Source organism: Chrysemys picta, chromosome 14, assembly GCF_011386835.1.
Source record: "Chrysemys picta bellii isolate R12L10 chromosome 14, ASM1138683v2, whole genome shotgun sequence".
Lineage (NCBI taxonomy): Eukaryota > Metazoa > Chordata > Testudines > Emydidae > Chrysemys > Chrysemys picta.
Genome location: NC_088804.1, coordinates 8,403,481 through 8,427,707, shown reverse-complemented (window position 1 = coordinate 8,427,707; position 24,227 = coordinate 8,403,481). Strand labels below are relative to the sequence as shown.

Here is a 24,227-nt window from a genome sequence, read left to right as displayed (position 1 = left end):
CCACGCCCCATCCAACCACTCCCCACCCCCTGACAGCCCCCCCCCAGAACTCCCAACCCATCTAAACCCCTCTGCTCCCTGTCCCCTGACTGCTCCGATCCCTCTCCCCACTCCTGCCCCCTGACAGCTCCCCCCCAGAACTCCCAGCCCCCCACCCCCCCGCTCCTTGTCCCCTGACTGCCCCCTCCTGGGACCCCTCCTCCTAACTGCCCTCCAGAACCCCACCCCCTACCTAAGCCTCCCTGTTCCTTGTCCCCTAACTGCACCCTCCTAAGACCCCCCCCCAACTGCCCCCCAGGACCCTACCCCCTACCTGTACCCTGACTGCCCAAAACTTTCTCCACTCCCCCTCAAAAGCCCCCCCCTGAACTCCCAACCCCCCCCCCCATTTCTTGACTGCCCCATCCAAAACCTTCCTGCCCCTTCTCCTGCCCGCTGACCCCCTTACCCTGCTGCTCAGAACAGGGTGTTGGGCTCTGTGCGAGCCAGACACGTGGCTGCGCTCCCCAGCACAACAAAACCCGGTCCCTGGCCCTGCACAGTGCTGCCGGACCGGGCTGCAGGGGAGAGCTGCTGGCTCAGAATGCAGGGCGGATCCGGCTCCTCTACAGCTGCTCCAGAGTCCAGCCCGGGACTTCCCTGCAGCCCTCCCAGCCGCTCGCTCTGCTCTGCCGGGGAGGGGGGAAATCCCGGACATTTTGAGTGATTTACAAATTCCCCCCGGACGCTATTTTTAGCACAAAAAGGAGGATATGTCCGGGTAAATCCGGACGAATGGTAACCCTACTTCTGGAGGAGGGACGGGATGCTAATGTATTTCCTCTGTCATCAGCCCTTTGAACTCACCCTCCTTGGAGAGGTGCACATATACTACTTCAAACTGGATTCTCCAGGGACTAATAGACAAAGGGATAAATGAACAAACTTTTGGATAAATAGCCTGGTTTTAAACTGGCTCAGGGCCTTCTTCCAGCCAATGGGCAGGACCCCTGGTCCACAGAGGGCCCCAGCCCCGAGGGAAGGGTTGGAAGGACAGGGGGCTTATGCTGAGCTGAAGCTGTGATGAACAAGGAAATCCCTTGGGTGGGCCCAGAGCCCATGTTCGGGTTGGGGTGATCCCTCGGCCCACGCATCCCTCGTTCCACACCGCTTCCCGCAGCCCCCATTGGCCTAGAGCGGTGAACCGCGGCCCGAGGGAGCCACAATCAACTGAATCTGTGGACGCGGCAGGTAAACAAACCGGCCCAACCCACCAGGGGATTTCCCTGAACAAGCAGCAGCCCTAGTTTGAGAACCACTGCCCTAGGGCCCAAGCTGGACTGTAGAACCGCTGTGTCCCCATTGCTCACTAGCCTGGAGATCTTTGACAATGCTTTGCTAGTGAACAGTGAACCCTCCAGGCTCTGTTCACTCACAGCCACCAGCATCCAAAGTCAGGCCCAGCTGAATCCACGAATGCTCTGCCCAGCTAGTCATGAATAGACACAGGGCGGTACCTATATATCCCTCAGGCCCAGCCTTGCACCCCAGAACTGTGCATCTTGTACTGCTCAGGACCCCCACACCCCCGAATGGTGTAAACTTATTAAAAGTCTGTCATTCCATCAAAGGGTGATGAACATGCCCCAGCCTTTAACGTGAGTAGGGTGACCAGATCACCAAAGACAAATATCGGGACGCGGGGGGGGGGGGGGTGACGTGGGGGGGCGGGGCGGGGGGCGGGGCCAAAAAAAAAAAAAAAAACCTTCCTCCGCAAGTGCTGGAGGGAGGCCCGGGAGACTCAGGGGAAGCGCGGGGCCGGGGTGAGTAAGAGTCCGGCCTGGCCCCGAGCAGGCAGGACTCAGTCGGGTGGTAAGGAGAGGAGGGGGGCGGCCCGCGGGGCCAGGCGGCGGCTGTTCTCCCCCCCGGGCAGCGGGACTCGGGAGCAGCCGCTGCTGCAGCTCCCACTGCCGCGGGGGAGGAAGCGGCCATGGCGCTCCGCGGCTGCGGCTCTGGCGCCCCCGAACCCCCCGAGCCGGGGCCTGCTGCGGGGACCCAGCAGCGCGCACGCTGGGCCCAGCCCCTGGCCAGTGTCTGGGCTGCTGCCCAGCTGGTGCTATCCTGCGGCGGCCCCGGAGTGGGGGCAGCAGGCCCCAGCCCCCCCCGTCCCGCAGGGGAACGAACGGGGCTGGGCTGCCGATGCCTCCGCCCCGGGGCCGCCGCGCGATAGCACCAGCTGGGCAGCCCAGACGTGCCTAGCCAGGGGCTGGGCCCAGCGTACGCGCTGCTGCAGGCCCCGGCTCGGGGGGTTCGGGGGCGCCAGAGCCGCCGAGCGCCATGGCCGCTTCCTCCCCCGTCGCCTGGCCCCGCGGGTCGCCCCCCTCCTCTCCCAACCACCCGAGTCCTGCCGGCACTGGGCCAGGCCGGACTGTTACTCACCCCGGCCCCGCGCTTCCCCTGCGTCTCCCGGGCCTCCCTCCAGCGCTTGCGGAGGGAGGGGGAATGGTGAGCCCGGGGAAGAGGCGGGGATTCGGGGAGGGAGCCAATCGGGGGAGGAGGGGGCGGAGTCCGGGCAGGGGGGGGGGGGCGCGAGCACTTCCGGGGAAGAGGCTCGGGGCATTTCCTTGTTTGTCCGGTTGTCCCGACCGCACGTCGGTCGGGACGCGGGACAAACAAGGAAATATCGGGACGGTCCCGATAAAATCGGGACGTCTGGTCACCCTAAACGTGAGTAGAGCTCCCCCAAACACTCCAGCTGAAAGCACCCTGGCTTAGATAAACAATGAAACAAGCTTATTAACCAGAGAGGGATTTTAAGTGATATAGGCATAAAAGTCAGCATTGGTTAGAAAAGAAAAGATTGTGGTTGTATCCTAACTCCTAAACTTTACCAAGCTGAATAAGATTTGAAAGCAAAAAGGGATCTCTCTCCCCAAAACTGTCTGCAGGCCATACTGACTGGAAGGCTTTCCAGACAAGACCGTCCCGCCCCTCCCCTCCCCTCCCCCCACACTTTTCAATGTTGGTTCTTTGTCTTTCACACACTCTTGTCGCCATGTGTTGAGATGGAGAGGACAGGATCTGGGGAAGCCATTGTCTTATTTATACCCTCCTCCTCTCGCTGAGGATTACCTGCACCCAATCAGGATTACCCAATCAGGATCACCTCCACCCAATCAGTGCAGGCAACAGCAGAGGAAGATTCAAAAAAGGATAGCATATTTATAGGGACATCAAGAATAGCCAGAGTTATGAGAATTTTATTAAAACACTTGGGACGTGCATAGCCTTATGCGTCGCGTGTAAGACAATCTAACTATTAGAGAGCAGCATGTGACAAAACAATTAAAAAAAACAGATATAAAAATATGGTCCTTTGTAGAGGCTTCAGTCCTGCAAACCCTTAAGCAGGTACTTAACTGTACGCCAGCTGACGTCAGCAAGGGGGCCATCTGAACCCACGGAACAGCAATTCCCAGCAGATGTTTCCATTTCCTCTTTGACTGACAAGCAGCTGAACCAATTATAGGGAAGAGGGTTTTGGCCATTGTTCTGAGCATCTTCACTTCCAGGGTTCCATGAGCCTCACGCAGGGGTAGGCAAACTTTTTGGCCCGAGGGCCACAGCTAGGTGGGGAAATTGTATGCACGGCCATGACTACAGGGCTGGAGCATGGGGTAGGGGTACGGGAAGGAGTGCGGGTGCGGTTTGCAGGAAGGGGCTCAGGGAAAGGGGTTGGAGTGTAGGAGGGGTGCAGGGTGCACGCGGGGACTCAGAGCAGGGGGTTGGGGTGCAGGAGGGGGTGCGGGAGGATGCTCAGGGCAGGGGATTGGGGTTCAGGAGGGGGCTCAAGGCAGGGGATTGGGGTGCAGTGTGTAGGAGGGGTTTGGGATGTGGGTTCTGGCCCGGTGCCACTTACCTCGGGTGGCTCCGGTGTGGAAGCAGTGCGCAGCGGGGCTAAGGCAGGCTCCCTGCCTGCCCTGGCCCTGTGCCGCTCCCGGCAGCAGCCGGCATGTCTGGCAGTGGCTCCTGGGGGTGGGGTGGGGCAGGCAACTCTGCCACGCGCTGCCCTTGCCTGTGGGTACGACCCACGAAGCTCCCATTGGCCGTGGTTCCCCGGTGTCTGTGGGCGGTGTCTGCAAGCGAGGGCAGCGCACAGAGCCCTCTGCCCCCTCCCCCCCATGGGCTGCAGGTAGGGAGCCTGCCTTAGCCCTGCTGCGCGATGGGGCTGGCAATCCTGCGGGCCGGATTGAAAGCCCTGACGGGTCGGATCCGGCCCGCGGGCCATAGTTTCTGCTCCCCTGCTCTAAAGTGATTGCTAGGTAGCACAATGGGGAATCTTTAGGTGACAGAAATGTTTATCTCATATTTTCCTATGGGTCGGATGCCACTGAGACTGCCTAAGCCATCAGCAATCACCGGGTTCTGCTGCCTCAAAAAAGGGTGTCAGAGAGGAGTCTTTTTATTCTGAACACCTGTGAACTCCCTTCCAATTATCCAGCATCCCCTCCCCTCCCTTCCGTTCAGTTCAAGGTTTATTTGCAGGTGCAGAATCTGGCAGGCAGGATTGTCAACATGGTGTTGGGGGGAATGCCTGGGTAACAGGTGTCTGAGAGCTCCATCTCCAAGGGTACGCTATAACAGCTGATCCTCATCTTGTCTGATTGACAGGAGCTGTGGAAAAAATCAGACTCAGTAAGTTAGAACCTAAAGAATACTCCTGCAGTACGTGCATCACACTTGTCCAAGTGGTTGCATTAGCTCCGTGCGTGCCAGCCAGCCAGAAATAAACAGGGCTCGTTGGACAGACGCAGCGACAGGAAAAGATCATCGGTGCTGTGAAAGGGAGACCTGAGCGGTAAAGGCCTTCAGGAACATTTACAAGATGGAGACCTAAACTCTGTGCTTCTAGTTCTGAGATACCCAGATTTAATGTTAGACAGAAACCAGCACAGACAGGCCAAGAAAACAGTCCCAGCCGGGTCTGAAACAGCTTTTCGATTTCAACGCACTGGGACTGGGAAGTTGCCCAGAAGGAAAAGGCAGAAGGACCTCATGTGTAACTCAAGCTCTGTGGCTGATTCTGCACAGTGACTGCACTGAAGACATTTCTCTCACCCCTCTTCTCTGAAATCACGCACTCTGCAACAATCATCACCGCCGAGATTATAACAAGGGCCCCGAGAACCATCCGGATGACAAAAACAACGTGTGAGGCATTGCTCCCTGTGATGTTATTGACATGAACTGTGTTCGTATAGATCATTGTTGCAACCAAGGTCCTATAGTTGCACCAAATCTTGTACAAAGGAGGTCAAGTAAGGTGTCTATGGAAAGGTTGTAACTTACTGGTTATGATTATGCTGTCTGTATGTGTGTATCATTTTTCTTTTGAAGTTATGAATATTGGCTATGTACTTGTATCTCCATGTGTTTGATTCTAAGTAGCATCAGTGAAGTATTTGATCAGCTTCTTGAGAAAGAACTATTCTGAGTGAGTGCCCAATCAAGAAACACTTAAGTGACAATGGACTTTGGGAGACGCCAATCCACATCTGAGCTTTCCTGGGAATGTTCAAACTATGATGTAAACAATGGTGTCGGCCTGCAAAAAGCTGAATCATTCATGGACATGTGACTTGCTCAGGTGGCTACAAACTCCATCTTGATGCTGTGATTTTGCACAGAAGAACAAAGGGGTTTCCGCCCACAAGAGAGAGAATATAAAAGGCTTTGGAAACCCCTCCATTTAGTCTTCAGCTGGCTCAAGAGATGGCCTCTCCACCCCGAAGAGATCCTTGAAAGAAATTAGAACAAAGGACTGTAACTACAGGGGTGTGAGTGATTGCTGGACCCAGGCCATAAGCCATAGCGTTGGTTTCAAAAGGATTGGGCCCAGACTAGGAAGGAGTCTAGTCTGTGAAAGAAGCTTATTGGGCCATCTCTGAGGGTGAGATTTACCTGTATTCAGTTTCCTACTGTATTAGGCTTAGACTTGCGTGTTTTGCTTTATTTTACTTGGTGACTTACTTTGTTCTGTCTGCTATTACTTGGAACCACTTACATCCTACTTTTTATACTGAATAAAATCACTTTTGTTTATAGAGGGCAGACAATTTATGAGTTTACCCTGTATAAGCTTTATACAGAGTAAAACAGATTTATTTGGGGTTTAGGCTCCTAGAAAGACTGAATACTAGATGTTGGGAAAGTCCCTGTTAACTGAGAACCCCTGGGTTAAGTGAATCTTAGTTTCTGTGAACTGCAGGGAGGCATGGCCCAACCTCTTGGTCTGTGCTGGAGCCGACTGGTGTGTCTAACTCAGCAATACAGGAGTGGAGGGAAACCAGGTCTGGCCGGGGAGGGAGGGTGGTTCTTCTCAGTGGTATCCCAGCACATCTAGTGACAGCCTTGAGGGATTTTCTGTGACCCAACCCGTCACACTGCCTTTATCTGAAATCAAGAAAAACCTGTCAGTGTGGGATGCAGGGACAGAGAGGGACAGATTTGCCTCTAAAGGAGGGACAGAGACTGATGGATAAATGAAGGGACGGCAGAGACATTTTAAAGATGTAAAAACTGTTTCTCCCCCCGCCCTTAATTTCCCATCCCCTTCTGTGTCACAGGCAGTTTCCTGGGCCTCCCTTTTTGCTAGCAAGTTCCTCTTCATATGCCAGCTGCTGGGACCTGTGGGGTCACCAGGCTGGGTTCAGCCCTCTGCCTAGGGGAACCTTCCCATGAGGCCAGCCAGCACGCTGACTCTGACGCAGGAGTAGGAAATCCCTAGCAGACCAAGACACTAGAGACCTGGCCAGAGCCCTTACCGAGAGCAATGCTCCCCTAACTGACCCCATCAATAGTTTCCACCCTAGACTCACAAAAACTCTCCCAATTCCCCTGATCCCAAGGGGAAATGGCTTCATTAACTCTGCACCTTCCAATCCAAAGGATAAACAGGACTCCATACCTAGGCTAGCGGGATGGATCTGTAACTGGACAGGGACTGGCTCAGTAGGGGAGGAGGGAAACCAGAAATCCTACAAGGTTTGTATCTCTTAACATAACAATAGAATAACAGGGGGATTCGGAATGTACAAATTATCTAAAGCTCCTTGCCAGTGGTCGCCATTACAAAATCAGCATTTACCCCTGTCAGCACGCAGCAGTGCTGAAATGCCACACTGCTTCCTGATGCTTGGAACTGGCACCAGATTGCAGCACTAACTAGAACCTTCACCACCTCCACAAAACAGTAATTCTGTTGACAACTGCTGAACATGTGTATTTACACAAGCATCAGGTTCAGCTGTGGGTGTCAGTTAAATGCATTAAAAAAACCCTACTCTAAATGCTCCACTGCACACACAATTCCCCCTCTTGGGAGAGGATAAGAGAGAGAATGGACCACACCTGGCAGATGTTAGTCACATTGCTTGATGCATGGCTGGAAGCTGCTCAAGCCCAAGATTTTTCAAAGGTATTTACACATTGCAGTGCTGAGTGGAGCAAAGTCTACGTGACTTAGCAGCCTACATTTTATTTTCAAAAGGGACTTAGTGCCCCATTGACTTCCAATGAGAGAGGCTCCTAAGTCACTTAGGCCTTCCAGGGCTGAGTGGAGCAGTGCCTAAATACCTTTGCAAATCTGGGCCTCAGATACTAGGATGAAAAGGGCAGTAAAAGAACCGATGTAGAAAAGAGGAACAGATTCTCGGGTGCACCGAGTGTTGCTCCAGACGCCTTTATGCCCGGCCCGGCCCTGCCCAGTCTTTGGGCGCTGTCATAAAGAAGCTCAGAGCTGGGCATAATTTAGAGCAGCTTAAAGGACTCCTGGCCCGTGTTTGTCCCTGGCTCTGTCTCTCAGGCCGGGCTTCACTTGTAGTGAAAGAGGTGCCAGGGCTCAAGCAATTGTTTTTTACATTCATAACTGATGCCGCAAGCCCAGGAGGGCCGGGGCTATGGATTGCCAGGCCTGGCAAGCCCTGGCACAGATTAAGCACTGCTCTCAGCACGGCTTTCCCTGCTCCCGCTCCGTCGCTCTGTGGGGAAAAGACAGTATCTGGGTCTCATAGTAGGAAGCACATAGGAGACTGCTGACACTTACTGATGGTCACCTGGGTTCCGGCTCCTGACACAGACAGGTTCCTTGCTGTGATCCCCACCTCACACACGTAGGTTCCTGTATCAGATGAATTCGCATTCTTCAAAGTGAGAGAGGCAAACCCATTGTCCAAATGCAGGGTTGTGATCACATCGCTGTCATTCACCAGCTCTGTCTTTAGTGCCTCCGTCCCATAGTTATACCATCGCACATACATGGTGCTGTGATTATTGACTGTCTTGAATGTACAATTCATGGTAAGTTCTGAGCCTTCGAAATCACTGACACTGGTTGGGGTTTGATTCACCATCAGGTCGGTAATTTCTGCAGAAAGAGAAACACAGATGATGGCACCTTCATTGAGAAATAGTTCAATGTGCCACCAGACAAGGGCAGATGTACAAAATGAATCTCTCCAGTCCTGCTGTTTAGTTTCCCCTGCTTGTTAAGAGTTTAAACAGATGTTGTTTCGTTAGGCCCCATATAGAGCTGTATCGTGCATGTCAAGACTTTTCTGCTCTGTTTAGTGAGCAGGTAACCCCAGAAGCTTCAGTCTAGACAAACCCCCTCCAACAATGTGACATCTTACCCAAACCTTGTGTATGCCTGACACGCCTGCCAAATTCCTTACATTCAAACCCTTCTTGAGACCTATTTCCCTCCACCAGCCCAATGCAGGGCAAGAGAGAGGGTGGCCAATTCTCCTTCATTACAGAAAAATGGGATTCACTGAAGGACGTGGAATGGGCAGTTCTGAGAAGTGATGCCCTTCTGCTGGCAATGGCAGGGGTGTGAGGATTGGGGTGCAACCATTATTCTGGACAGGCCTGTGCTTACAGCATAGTGAGAGAGTGTCAGCAAGTCTTTAGCGATGGTTTTACTGGTGGAAACTTCAGCAGCTCTAGGGCCAGGCGGCAGTTGAGCAGGGGTTTTGAGGATCTCCATGGCCCCCAGATGTTGGATTTAAGGGCCTAAAGCCCTGTGTGGATTTAGTCCTTTAATCTCTGTCTCACTTCCCAATCTACTGTTAGTACGTCTGCCCGTTCTCCCTCTTTTGTCTGTCTTGTCTCTTTAGAGTGTAAATTCTTTGGCTCAGGGGCTCTCGCACTATGTCCATCTACAGTAGAGCTGATTGCAAATGTTCTGGCAAAACTTAGCTTAGACTGAAAATGCCAATGCACTGACGAGAACGGATTCAACAAATTTATTACAGATTTGACTCCACTTTCATCAAAACACACAGTGGTTTTTGTTGGTGTTCCAAGATCCACAGGGTTCAAAAAAGAACCAGATAAATGCCTGGAGGATGGTCCATCAATGGCTATTAGCCAGGATGGGCGGGGATGGGGATGCCAGAGGCTGGGAATGAGCGACAGGGGATGGATCACTGGATGATTCCTGTTCTGTTCATTCCCTCTGGGGCACCTGGCACTGGCCACTGTCAGAAGACAGGACACTGGGCTAGATGGACCTTTGGTCTGACCCAGTCTGGCCGTTCTTATGTTCTTCTGTCCCGCGAGCCCCAGCTCGGGGAGTCGGGAGTCGAGTCTCGCGGCGGGTGGGCTCCCCATGCTGTGGCAGAGCCAGGTCTCTAGGGGCTCTTGTTGTCTGCTAGGCTCCCTGCTCGAGCCAGGGCTCTTGGCGCTTCCAGTGTCCGTGTCATGGAGCTGGAAGCCTGGAAGTTCCAGGACCAGCTCCCAGGGGTGCAGCTCTGGGGTCGCTCCGCCATGCAGACTGCCCCGGGCTGGAGATCCCAGGGCCTCTAGAGTCCTGGGCCAGTGACTCCCCAGGCTGCTCTACTTGTAACTGGCCTCTGGGACTCTGGAAGTCCTCGGGTCCCTGGCCCGGGTGCAGTCCTGATCCGTCTTGGTTTGGAATGAAGCCAGTTGTGAAACAATGAAACTTCTCACAAACTGAACCCGCTCTAGTGTACAGGGCCTAGCACAGTCGGCCCCACATGTTGGTTGAGGCCTCTAAGCACTATTGCAAAGCAAACATTCAATAACAACCTATTACTGAGCATACAACTTTATCCTGACTCTGCTCGGCCCTTTGTGGGTTTGGGTTGGACTCTTCGGGGGCTAAACTAGAGAGATGCCCATGTTTTGTTACTTCTGTAAGTCAAGTCAAGCACATTGCATGCACCAGGGACTCTTTGCATCCCTCTGTCCCCCACAAGGTCCCTGGGGGCCACCCTCCCACCCCACTCTATTTCAGGGACTCCCTAGCCCCCACCCTTTTGCCAGGAGCTCTGTGTCTCCCCCATTTCTTCCACACACACCCCTCCATGCCACAGTCCCCAATTCTGCCCCAAGCCAGGAGCATTCTGTGCCCTAATTCTCTCCCTTTCCACCATTCCAGGGTCCCCCATTCTCCCTGCATGCTTGGGGCTTTGGCTGTATCCTCATTCCAGCATTATCCCCAGACCAGGTCCTCCATCCTCCCCAATGTTGGAATTGATGGGCTGCGGTGTTTCAAATTATTGTGTCACAGACCAAGAGAAATGCCATCACGCTGAGTGCACTGTAGCTGTGTCAGTCCCAGGATATTAGAGAGACAAGGTGGGTGAGGGAATAGCTATTATTGGACCAACTTCTGTTGGTGAGAGAGACGAGCTTTCGCTCCATCGAGCTCTTCCTCGGGTCTGGGAAACGTACTCCCAGAACCGCAGCAAAATGCAACGCTTAAACTCCCACACAGATTTCCATCACAACTTCAACAACCACCCACCCAGCCATTAAACTCTCTGGGGAACACTCCCACACTAGCATCAACTTCCTGGACACCACCATCAGCTTCAACAACAGAACCCTACAGCCAACCCAAGACAAGAAACCCACAGAGCTGGGAAGCTGCTGCAGACCCAGAGGGAGCCGAGGGCTGTCCAGGACTGCCAGGGCCATTTACAGACCCGAGCACAGAGGAGCTGCAAGTCCTGACAGAGGCCTTCTTCCCCAACGACCCTCTACAGAGCCAGGTATGCCCTCAGGGGGAGTTGGGACCCTCCAGAAAGTAAATGCAGTGACTGTAGCAGGCCCTGCAGCGGGGCTCCCTCCCCTAGTGCCCCTGTTCGACTGCCCTTACCGTGTTCACACTCAGGCCCGTAGAGACCAGGGTAGCAATCACAGGTGTAGTTCCCGATGGTCTCCACGCACTCGCCACGCTGGCTGCAGGAGGAACGCTGGCAAGACGCTGCAGAGATACAGCTGGGTTAGGATCCACCCTAACAACTCCTTAGAGCCCAGTCAGACCCCACCCCACTGCCCGGATCCTGCACTCCATCCCTGCTGCATTTCTTCACTGCGGGATTCTGTCAGAGCCTGTTAAAGTCATGGGTTAAAAACCTGCTTTCAAAGGCCTTGGCTCCGGCCCTGCAAGAGCACTCAGGGCCTAGATACCATCCAGGGCACCCAAGCTTTGCCCAGCCAGGTGGCATTGGCACCTTGCCAGAAGCTTGGAGGCAGTGGCTGCTTTGCACAGATGGTCACACTGCTCGTGGACCCAGAGGCGCTGCCTGTGGACAGCGCTGACCTGGACGGGTAGGCTGCCCTCTGGATTGAGATGGAGCGTTGCATGCTGGGCCTGCAGGGGACACACCCAGGCATTGATCAGAGGGCAGCGTGTGCCACGTTTGGCTATCAGGCTGTGCTTTGACCTCCCTGCCCCCTTCCCCCCCGCACTGATTGCACTCCGAAGAGGGTAGTAACTCTTTGGAAGGAGACTCCACTGCATCTCCCCAGGGCTCAGAACAGGTGCTCCTGGGACCAAGCGCCTGGCATGTCAATTTACAACGGGACTTTGTGAGGAGACGAATGTAGGGATCAAAGCAAGACTCATTCAGAGCCCAGGCTCAGCTCCCGTCTGCGTGGCCCATTTGTGAGGGAGAACGTGGAAGGCAGGACTTTAACTCCCCAGCCAAAGGAACCAGCGAGGCACAGAGAGCAGTGAGTGCTCCCAGGCACAGGTGTTACACACAGCAGCTAACATGCACAGCGGGTGCAGATCTGTGCTGCCGGCCACGGGACAATATCACTAACGCCTCACACCAGCTAGCACTAACCAGGCCCTTGGTGGCTGTCTCCGTAGAGAAGTCAGGACTCGGTGGGCCATGGAGACCGACTGACCCTGCACATGAGGGTTGAGGCACTCTAGGTGGGTGGGTGGGTGATGTTCCTCTGCCCAGACAGTACCTCTTTGTAACCGCGTGTCTGGCCCTTTAAGGGCTAGAGGCCTGGGGCCAGCCAACCCTAGTTACCAGGTAGGCACAGCTGAGCAGGGGTCAGCTGATGTCCCTGGACAAGTGGCAGGAAGCTTCAGGGAAGGGGGATGCTCAGGGAGAGACAAGCCAGGAGGCTTCTGCAGGAAACCCTTCACCGGGGGCAGGGTTTGGGGCTGGAAGGAAGCCCGAGCCAGAGGGCTGAAGAAGGCTGAGAGCCAGGGAGAACAGACTCCAGGCAGTAGGGAAAGACTCCCGCCAGGCGAGGTGAGAGTGGCTTGCGGAGCAACCTCAGACCACGAGGGGGCATGGGAGGCGGCCGGGCCATTGACACTCTTCTATGAACAATTAGGGACTTATTTCTCCAGAGCTGTCAATCCAGCAACTCTCCCCAGCCCTACACGTGTTAGACAGACCCACACTTCCAGAGAGAATGACAGTGGTGGGGTGGTTACCTTGGTAACACAGCGCCCTCTTTTTCTTTTGGCAGTTCTCATCATTCCATCTTCCAGCATCACGATCCCTCTTTATGTAAATCTCCACACAGTCTAGGTTTTTCCCTTTATTGTTGGGTTCCCCGTAAGCCCAGTTCTCAGCCTCCTTCGTCAGGGCCTTGTTGGTGCCAACCCACGTCCAGACATTGTTTATTTTTCGTAGCCCAATCCAGTAGTATGCTCTATGGTGGGGTAAGACACTGTTGAGATAAGCAATTTCCCCCTGGTTCTGGATTGCTACGAGGTCGGTGTAGAATGACCTGCAAAAGTTTCTGGCCAGCTCCCAGGAGTAATCAGATTTGTTACCATAATGGTAGCTCCAGGCTCCCACTTCCACCTGAGTCACTAGCACTGTTGGAAAGAGTAAAAACAGGCAAAGTTGTGTGACAGTCAGTGACAGAGCTATGAGTTGACTATCGATGGGTGACACCAGACTATATCTTATATCACACACAAAGGAACTGCATTAAAAGAACATTATTTAGGTTGCAAAGTCAAGCGTTCAAACGTTAGGAAATGCCACTATTAAGGTTGCTCATGTAACTGAGTTCAGCCCCCTTGTGCGCATGCACAATGGTATAGTCTTTAATGGCATGATAATGTACTATTTTTCCATGGGTCCTCTGCCTCCCTCGGTGCAGAGGATGGACGGTGCTCACTGAATGAGGAGCTATTCAATAGTGTGTTTTCTCCTCACTGGTCAATGTGTGACTGCTCCTCCCCCCACCCCCGCCTTATTTACTGCACATTATACAAACCCTGCTCTGAAGACAGAATTATTCATTTCCCCAAAGGCTTTTCTATAGCGCTCATCATGCCAGTATCTGAGTGCTTCACAGACATGAATGAGTTTATACTCACAACAGCCCTGGGAGATGAGAGGGGGGTATTATCCCCATTTCACAGATGGGAACAGAGGCATAGAGGCACTGGTTCTCAAAGGTATTTAGGCACCTAACTGCCATTGATTTTATTGCAAGTTAGGTGCCTAAATAGCTTTGAGAAGCTGGACCAGAGAGATTAAGGCCGGAAGTAATTTTGGGTGTCCCATTTGAGTAGAGCCCTGCGCGGACACATAATTATCTCCATAGATGCGGATATCCATGGATCTAAAGCAGATACCGCAGACATGCAGGGCTCTAGTGACAACGAGCGAGACAGGCGCACATGCTCCCGGTCAGGAGACACCGCTTGCACACACTAGTGTGACCAGAGACAGCTGCCAGTCAGTCTAGTGCCCGCCCCGCTGGCAGGGCTGGCGGAGGTACAGCCATGCCGGAGGAGCTGCCTGGGCTGGGTTCTGGCTCCTGCGACGACAGCTCGACATGCTGCTTCTTTCGCCGCTGCGGTTCCTGGCCCAGTCGTTGGCCATGGCCCTGCGGGTCTCACTCGCTGTCACTAGAGCCCTGCGAACCTGTGGAGATCCGCTTTATAGCCACAGATATCCGCACCCGTGGATATACATTGTGTATCTGCATTTGAGACCCCGAGGACCGGATTTTCTGGAGTATTTAGCATTCTAAAGCACTATGTTCAGAGCACTGCTCCCATTGACTTCAGTTGCAGCTGTGAGTGCTCAGCACTTCTGCAAATCAGACCCCAGGGTCTCAATTTGAGCACCCAGAAAGTGAGGAACACACATTCAGTGGCCACCTGGGAAAAGTTTGGTTTAAGTGACTTGCCCAGCACCACATGGCAACTCTGGGGCAGAGGCAGGGATAGAATCCAATTCTCCAGGGCGGCAGTCAACAGCCTTACCCTTGAAACCATCCTTTCTCTTCTTGCACCCCCCACCTCATTCATCACACCTTCCAGCTCTTGCAGCAGATGGGGTAGGGCTCCTACAGACAACAGCTTTTCTCAGTGTACAACCTGCGTTCATTCCCTAGCGTAGGTCCATCCTGTGCACTCAGCGAGGCAAGGGTTCTGGCATTCCCTAGGTATCAGTGCTTGACTTTGAAACGTTAACAATGTTCTTTTAAAGTAGGTTTTCTGTAGAGTGTGTGTGTGTGTGTGTGTGTCTGTAACTTCCTACGTTTTTTAAAAAGCAAACTGTAAAAAACAGAAGACCCATCACGTGGCATCATAGTGACACCAATATGGATCATCAGCAGGGTTAAAATCCTGAGATCCCGTGCACAGACCTCTGCCACTTGAGCGAATGGAGGAACCAATAGCAGTAGCAGGTTGTCATACTCCCTATGGGCCAGCACTAGAGGGAGATGAGACACACATTTTGCCAGGGGATTTCACAGCTATTTGCTGACAGCAGAGACCTCAGGAACTGTGGGTTCCATTCCAGGCTGTAGCAGAGGTGGCAGATGAAATGCCTAAAGAACACATGAACGACTACGAACATTTTAAACAAAAGGCCAGAATTAGAATGGGGCTAACACCTGAGCATGCCCGTCGGCGGTTCAGAGCCCTAAGGCGGAAACCAGACGTGGCATTGTCCCGACACGCCTACCACATTGTAAAAAATTAATTAGCCTCTTAGAATTGGTAGGGCAACTCCCACCTTTTCATGTTCTCTGTATGTATATATATCTTCTTACTATATGTTCCATTCTATGCATCTGATGAAGTGGGCTGTAGCCCACCAAAAGCTCATGCTCAAATAAATTTGTTAATCTCTAAGGTGCCACAAGTACGCCTGTTCTTTTTGCGAATACAGACTAACATGGCTGCTACTCTGAAACCTGTCACTATGTGAGAAACAGGGGAGCTGGAGTCCGAAGGCCCAGGCCTGCAGTAATAGTCACGTGGCCTGCCCTTGGAAGTCTGGCACACTAAAGGGGTTACTCCCAGGGCCTGGTTTAAAGGCTGGGGCATGGCCCAGACCCTCTAATCCACGACAGGTGCCAACCCCCTGCACTCTGTCTGCACCAAAACTCGCACTGCTGCTGGTGCCAGTGCTGGAAATGGGGTTGGGACTTTCTCAATGCAGTCAGCAGGTCCAGGGAAGCACTTGCAGAGGGGAGGGCTGGCCTGGACCACACCTGTACGGAGGAGTTCATCGGCCCCTGGCCTGGCTGGGGAACTGTGAGCTGTCTTGGGAAGCCAAGCAGGCCCATGTGAAGGCCTCTCCATTGTAACTAGGGTGGAAGCGCCTGGCTCCCTCAGCCTCAGTGGGCCGTGTTTCTCAGGTAATTGCTAGGGACTCTACTGCTTTCTGGGATACAGGAGGGGCCAAAAGCCAAGAGAAGAGATTAGGAGGAATAGGATTTAGGTCCCTAAATAATCACCCCCAGGTGGGAATTCTGGCCCAAATGAAACGGTTTCAATGGGCCTGGCAGTGAAATGTCCCTGAGCAGACCAGGAGTGACTGATGGTGCCACAACAATGCCACTCCCCTCCCAGGGCTTTCCCGGGATACGTCTGTGAATTCTCCCCTGGCAGGGGCAGCGGCAGGCCATCAAAGAGCTGCAGGAAGGCTTACCCCAACTAATGGCAGCAAAGCACAGGAGTCGGGTGACAGTCCAGCCACATCCCCAAGCCCTTGGACTGGAGCAGAGTCCTCCGGCGCTGCCCTGGGGGTCAGAAAAACATGTCCATAAACCCCTCTGTGCTTCACAGCAGGCAGGTCCAGGCATATTTACACACTGAGCTGAAACAGACACTTGGACACACCTGGCTGACACAGACACTGTCTCTGATTAGCTCCCATTTACCATGCAGATAAAATGCAGAATCTCAGAGGGAAGAGCTGCCAGTCTCCACAGGGGAAGAAGGAACCGTTGGAATTTAAGGCAAGTGATTCGATTTAGCAACATCATCTCCACAACAGGTTGTTAATGAACGTCCCGGAGAACGTGAGTAGGAGTGTGAGATGTCGGTCAGTGTCATGAGTTCAGCTCAGAGAATGGAGGCAGTTTTTGTCCATAAATCAGATAAACAGCTGAGCAGCTCAGTCAGTCGGAGCAATATTCCAGTGTAATAGAGTTCTATTAGAATTAGAAACAATGGGAACCATCCCTGGGTCTAAACCGGAAATGCTGCCAGCAGGCCCCTCCTCTCCCTGGGCTTCAGAGGGCAGGATCCTGCACCAGCCCGAGTGTCTACACAGCTGTGTGTAGGGCCATAGTGTTGCCAGCACAGGTGTGCTCGAGGACAGCAACAGCGGGTTCGTTGCCCGGTGTGCTTCGCATCAATAAACACACCAGGTGGAGAAGCAAACAAAGTTTATTTGGGATCCCAAAGCGGTGCAAGGAGACTGGCAAGTCTCAAATCAAGCACACTAACAGGAACAGTTTTTCTTCTTTTATACATTTTGCAGTTAAGCCTCACCCCCCCCCTTTCCCCTCTAGCCCTCCCTTTCTCCCCCCATTCCTCCCTCTACCCCTCCCGTCCCTGATAAAAGTTACTAAGCAAATAACGATTACATTTAAGCAGTTAAGTCATTCTTGGCATCTATAAGCCTAGCTTGTTAGTAACTTCTTTAAACCGTTATCTTGTCCTTTTTCCCTTCAGCCTGAAACATGCAGGCCTCATTATTACCGCTTGAGCAGGGGGTTGCACACAGATAACTGCTTGCTTACATATTCCAATTGCACCTGGCTTTTGAGGTTGATTAGAGTTTAAACATGGAAGGAGTTTGGTTCACTTAGGCCTAGTGCAGGAAGGCTTCATTGACACTTAGTGGCCTTCCACCCTCCCGAGTTACCTAGGGTGATGCCTAGTGACGTCAACAATAGTGTGAGCTCTGCGAACCTGGGCTGTGAGACGCACTGCTGTGGGTGTAAAGCACAGTGCAGATGTACCCTCTGACATCTTACCAACAGGGGCTGAGCCCAGCCTTGCCAGAGATCTTGGGGAAAGGAGGGGTGTGGTCTGAACCTGTGAAGCTAGGCTGGTGGTGTGGCAAGGCCTGGCTGCACCTCTCATCCGGATCTCAGCTTCCCGGGGGTGGCTGGCTGGCTCCCCAAGCAGCCTCCCAGGCCGGAGGGGCTCCATGCTGTCTTTTGGCTGGCAGGGAGGCTTTGAATGAGGCCGTCTCTGGTAGCCCATCTCCACTTTCCCAACCAATCCTCATGCTGGTGTTGGGGTCCACTAGGCATAGCTACCAGGTAACTCGGGAGAGTGGAAGGCCAAAAGTGCCGCTGAAGCTCTTTTGCTCTGGGTCTGTGAACCACAGTGACTCCATCTTGGGAACTCTCACCTACTTCTATGCTAACTGCTGACAGGCTCTGAAGTAGGCGGAAGCAGAAATGTAATGTCAGCTTTTTAGCAGATGGCTGCAGTTTCACTCACACTAGCAGAAATAATAGAGATAAGAAGCGGGGTAGTTAGTTTGCAGGCGTCTAACTCAAGGTCGCAAAGACTGGGAAAGTTCTCACAAGCTTATGTAGAGCTTATTGTACCAGTTGTCTGGAAGGGAGGGGGAAGGGGGAACAGCCAGACAAAGAGATGTATGCAAACAGTTTGGAGTATAAAAGGTAAAAGTTGTTTGTATTTGTTGCACTGGATTTGAGACATGCTGGTCTCCTAGTGCCATTTCAGAGCTCTGAAATAAACTTGGCTTGCTTTCTCCCCTCGGTGTCTTTATTGGTGCCGAGCACACTGGGCGACAAACCCCCTGTTTGCCATCTCGGGCCCAGTTCTGGGCAGGCAACACTGGGGTTGCTGCTATTCCACCGCCCGTGCGCCAGCTCTTCCCAGTGATGCCCACAAAGCCCGGCTGTACCAGCCACCTGGCTGGAATTGCGGGGCACAGGGAGCCATTGGCTAGCATTCAGTAAAGTCATTAGTGTAGGAGCTCTGGAGGGAAGGCAGAAAGGAAGGGAAGGGGAAGCGGGGAAGAGCCCCCCATGTGTGTTTTAACCTTTAGCTCTGCTTCCCAGGTCGGGATCTCGAGCTGATGTGCAGGGGATATTCATGAGTTTGCTAGGGGAGAGAGCCTCCCAGCTCAGGTGACTGAGTGAAATCCCAATTGCACAGCAGGGGGGGTGGGGGCTGTCCTTATCAGCTCAGGGCTGGGCTGTGGGGTGGGGAGGGGTTCTCTCCCTGGCCACTCAGGGCTGGGCAATGGGGGTTCTCCCTGAGCATTCAGGGCTGACCAGTGGGGGGAGGGGCTCCCCATGGCAAGTCAGGACTGTGCAGCAGAGGGGGCTCCCCTGGCAGCTCAGGGCTGGGGGTGGGTTCATGAGGAGGCTCGCCTCAGTTCAGATGGGCAGCGGGGGGCTCCCTTGGCAACTCAGGGCAGGGCAGTGGCAGGGGGGCTCTCCCTGGGCAGCTCAGGGCTGGGTGGGAGTGCAGGGGGGCTCTCCTCAGCTCAGGGCTGGGCAGCAGGGGGCTCTCCCTGGCTACTCAGGGCTGGGCAGCAGGGTTTGGAGAGGGCTCTCCCTGGGCAGCTCAGGGCTGGGGAGGGGCTCCCCTGGGTATGTGAGGGCTGGGGAGTGTGGGGGGACTCCCTTGACAGCTCAGGGCTGGGTGGTGGGGCGGGGGCTCCCCTGACTGCTAAGATTGGACAGCGGCGGGGGGGGGGGGAGGGGGCTCCCCTGACAGCTCAGGGCTGGGCAGCAGTGGGCGGGGAGGGGGCTCCCCTGACAGCTCAGGGCGGGGCAGTGGAGGGGGGTTCCCCTGACAGCTCAGGGCGGGGCAGTGGGGCTCTGCTGGTTGAAGCTGGGTGGTCTCATTTCAATTAATCTTGGCGAGTTGAGCACGGGAGAGAACTCAACCCCCCCTCACCACCTGGAGTTTCCTTCTGCAGGGGTCTTGGGGCACTGTCAGGGCATCGTCCCTGCTGCCCATGCAGGGTCCTGCTCTGGGGGCCATTTGGGGTCTCTGTTCCTCGCACTGTCCCCTGTCCCCACACTCAGAGGTGTCTGGGGCGGGGGCTGTCGCTAAGGAGCCAGCTTGTAGCTCTCCCTTGTGAGCAGCAGCTCCTCTGCCTGCCTCCCTCCTTCCTAAACACTGCGCAGGTGAAGCCAGCCACGTCCCCAGGTAGAAGAAGGTGCTAGACCTACCATCTCCAGTGCCGACCTGCCAGCCTCCCCTCTCGCTCAATCCCTGGACCGGAGACAGCTTAAACCGTCCCTCTGCTTGGCTGTGTCTTGCAGCACTTCCTTTTAAGTGTGCAGAACCTCACTGCATCCCTTCCCTATTCCTCCCCCCGCACCGAGTCACAGCTCGAAGATTCATTGGGCCAGAGAGCGTGACTGTGAAGCCTGGTGGGTAGGGACTGAGCTGGGAGGTGAGAAATCCAGGGCCCAGTCCCCTGCTCCAATGATCTGGTATTGATCCAGAATACGACAGCTGAAACCGAGGGATCCTCTGTCAATATATCCCTTAGCCCAGTGGTTAGGAAACCAATGCATGATTGGTATAGTGAGTTGTAACAATGCGGTTCTGGCGGGACCCAACTGAGAGTGCCAATTCAGGACAAATTGCTAAATCAGGGCAGTCACAGCCCAAGGCTGGGGATTTTCCACCTCTAAGGCAAACCAAACCAGCCAGCCAGCCAAAGAGGACTTTGGTCTCACCTCACTGGTTAACCACAAGTCACACAAGCAATTCTCTTAGACACTTCGGTTTCCCAGTATCACCACCAGTGCCACTCGTTATGGGGACAAATGGTTATGAAAACCAATACCCCCATCAAAGAAAAAAGGTTCTCCTTAACTGTACAAATATGCCCCATTCATCAACCTCAGTGTCCAATATTTCCATAAATCGGTCATAAGGAACACTGGGGCACATCCTGAACTGGGAGAAGTAAGCAAAACACCGCTTCTCTCTTATTACCTGTTCATGTTTTATGGAATTAAATTTCTGAGTGAGAGAATCAGAGACCATTGAGAGATCTGTCTTTCCCTCTCCCAGCCCTGCAGTTCTAGCTCTCATTAACTTCCCCTCTACAATATAGCTAAACAACTATTTCCTCTCCACTTCCTGTTGACACTCAATAGCCTCTGTCCACTTCTCTAGTTCTCAGACATTGTCCTTACACCACTACACAGACTGAACCCAGGTCACCCAGCGAAGTACAAATTGTTGCAGTGGAATTAGTTGGCAGAGCTGACTCTGCTCACTGGAAAACTCTAGAAGCCCAGCCTCCTGAAAGCTTCAGGCCAGCGATGTCAGGGTTTGATGCGGACTGGAGGGTAAGAGTTTCTCCAAGCGGAAATCAATGGGAGTTGCTCCTGCCCTGGGGGTCAGGGTGAACAACAGATCTGGGAGTTCAAGGCAACCCACATTACACGCGGGTCATTCACAAACAAGGCTGGACAACATATGGGCCCACAGCCAATAGGTCCTTTTATCAGAGCCCCCAGCGATCAGGGAAGGGTGGAGTGATGGTTCTGGTATCTGCCCATCTCCAGCTAACACTGAAGCCCCTGCCTGTATTCCCCTGTACAGGAGGCACTGGCTGTCAGTCCCTGGGTGGCTCTGCAGTGATCAGCCTAGAACACAAGATGTAGGGCACAGCACGGTGCCATGAAACGCAGCCAACAGGGGTAGTCCCGAGAGGGGCTGGACACCTGCAGCTCTCACTGGTTCCAGAGGGAGATGCAGGAGCTCAACATGTAGCCAGTGACAGACAGGGTCACAGACACATGAGTCGGGAGAGTGATGGAGACCCAGGCAGGGGAGGGGAGATCGGATTGAAGGCAGCGTCTGTCACAGCCTAGGGCTACAGGAGACTCCTGCCAAAGAACGGAACGGGAACCGTCGCAGGGCCAGGCTTCTCCCCAGCTTGCCAAAGGCTCACAGCCACACCCAGGCTCTGACGCAGTTTAGTCCCAAACTGGAACAAAATCAAGACAGTTTCTCAGCTCACTTTCTGCATCTCAGGGACTCTGGCAGATGCTTCCTGTCATTTCCTACCCCAGTCTCCTTCAGCCAGTTCCTCCTCACAGCCCCTCCCTCTCAGGAATGCCCTTTGCCCCTTATAGCCCCAGGTGCTGCCTGGCCCCCTTCATTGTCCCAACAGGGATGCAGGACCTACTGCAGTTCCAGGTGCCAGCCACTGAGTGACATACCTTCCCCCCCTCCACAAAAACCTGCCTTTTCCCTTACTTGTGAGGCCCCCTCTGGACTGCTCTCATCCCCAACCCAAAATAGACTCCATCTATCGTAGTCATATAGCCATATTCCCCATGTGCCCCACACTCCTTAACGCCAGTCTTCGTTTCAGTCACAGTCTTCTCCAGGCTTTCGAGGTCTCTGCACGCAGTGTCTCTAGCTCTCCCTCAAGCTCCTGACCATCAGGATCAGGCCACCCCTCTCCTCTCCAGTGGCCTGATGTTCGGCAGACAGCTGCTCCTTCTGTCGCTGCACCATCGGTAACTCCATCCTGCAGTCATTCTGGGGCACCTCCCAGCCTCAGGACAGGAACTATGAAACAGGTGTCCCATTTCCCCTTCTGCAAAGGATCACTGCTTTCACCTTGGCCCTGGAGGCTCCACCTGGGTCCCCATACCCCTCCCCCCACAGAGCCCTGAGCTCCACCTGGGTCAGGGAAACCCCTTTTCATGAACCCTAAATAAACTTGGCAAGTATTAAGCAGGGTCCTCTGGAGACAGGACAGAACTGGTTTTTCAGAGACATTATTTTGGGCAATTCAGCTAATAGCCCTTTGTATTGGGCAGTCACTGCTCCTTCCTGAATCTAGCACAGGGAAAGCCCATCACTTCTCTGCCTCTCCCCCTACAAGAGGTACCACCAGCAGCAGCTACAAATGCCATTTGTGCTGCAGAGTCCTCCAGGGTCTCCTCTCCACAGCCTGCTTGTTGCTAAACCTCCCCTTCTGCATGGGCTGTGTCAATAGCTTCAGGAGAGAGTCACCTCACTCTCCGATTGGCCAGCCTTAGAGCCCAGTCAGTTAACCCCTTGCCCCTGATTGCTGCTGGGATGTAACACGGCCACAGGGGAGGGGAGCAGTTTCCAGATTCAAACTGGTGACACTTCAGCCCATAATGTCACATAAACCATCATGTGCCAGCAATGCCCCTTTGCCGTGTACACTGGCCAAACCACACAGTCTCTACGCAAAAGAATAAATGGACACAAATCAGACGTCTAGAATTATAACATTCAAAAACCAGTCTGAGAACACTTCAATCTCCCGGGACACTCAGACTTAAGTGGCAATTCTTCAACAAAAAACTTCAAAAACAGACTCCAATGAGAAACTGCAGAACTGGAATTAATTTGCAAACTAGATACCATCAAATTAGGCCTGAATAAAGACTGGGAGTGGAGGAGTCACTACAAAAACTAATGTCCCCCTGCTGATACTCACACCTTCTTGTCAATGGCTTGAAATGGGCCACCCTGTTTACATTGACCTCATTACCACTACAAAAGTGATTTTTCCTCCCTTGGTATTCTACTGTTGAGAATAGCCCACTTCCACTTGAATTGAATTGTCTCGTTAGCACTGACCCCCCACTTGCTAAGGCAACTCCCATCTTTTTGTGTGCACACACACACACCTACTACTGTATTTTCCACTCCATGCATCTGATGAAGTGGGTTTTAGCCCACAAAAGCTTATGCCCAAATAAATTTGTTAGTCTCTAAGGTGCCACAAGGACTCCTCATGTTTGCTGATACAGACTAACATGGCTACCACGCTGAAACCTATAGATACAATGTCCTTTCCTCCCATCAGCCTTAATGTTTTATCCATTTCCCAGACTGTTACTTAGGATTAACTGCACTTTCCTACATCACTGGGGCATTGTGAACTCACTTGAGAAGGGAGCATAATAGCGTTTGCGACCCGGGACAACGTTTTTCTTGCTTGCATTTCACTCTTGAAATAAAAGATTTTTCCTACCCTGGTTTTGGCAGAGGACTTTGGAAGACTGAAGAATCAGAATGGGACAGTCTGTATCCTCACAAAAGATATTTAGGCCCTGAACTCCTGTTGAAATCCCTGGGAATTAGGAGTCTAAATATCTTGGTGGATCTGGTCCAGTGACCTCACAATAGACCAGGGGTCGGCAACCTTTCAGAAGTGGTGTGCTGAGTCTTCATTTATTCACTCCGATTTAAGGTTTCGCGTGCCAGTAATACATTTTAACATTTTTAGAAGGTCTCTTTCTATAAGTCTATAATATATAATTAAATTATTGCTGTATGTAAAGTAAATAAGGTTTTTTAAATGTTTAAGAAGCTTCAGCTAAAATTAAATTAAAATGCAGAGCCCCCCAGACCGGTGGCCAGAACCCGGGCAGTGTCAGTGCCACTGAAAATCAGCTCGCATGCCGCCTTCGGCGCACGTACCATAGGTTGCCTACCCCTGCAATAGACCGAGCACCAAGCTACAAGTGGTCCAGTGCTCAAATGAGGAAGGAGAGAATGCTGAGCTACAGTGGAGTTGGTCAAAAATTATTTTCTGATGAAAGTTATTTTGGAAACAGTCAGTAAGGTGTTCCATTTTAAAAATTTGCAAGAGCCAAAAAATTCAATTTTTGAAAACTGAAAAGTT

At 53.1% G+C, this 24,227-nt stretch overlaps 1 protein-coding gene across 1 annotated transcript; it reads right to left on the bottom strand.

Moving 5' to 3' along the window:
* Positions 1 to 3,223: 3,223 nt before the first annotated feature.
* LOC135975579 (P-selectin-like) lies at positions 3,224 to 19,912 on the bottom strand. Its single transcript, XM_065566903.1, has 6 exons — positions 19,756 to 19,912; positions 16,230 to 16,320; positions 12,752 to 13,141; positions 11,165 to 11,272; positions 8,084 to 8,404; positions 3,224 to 4,653 (listed from the first exon to the last, which is right to left on the bottom strand). Exons 1-6 carry the CDS (start codon positions 19,756 to 19,758, stop codon positions 4,631 to 4,633), a joined length of 936 nt encoding a protein of 311 aa, XP_065422975.1. The 5' UTR covers positions 19,759 to 19,912; the 3' UTR covers positions 3,224 to 4,630.
* Between the last annotated feature and the right edge of the window lie 4,315 nt (positions 19,913 to 24,227).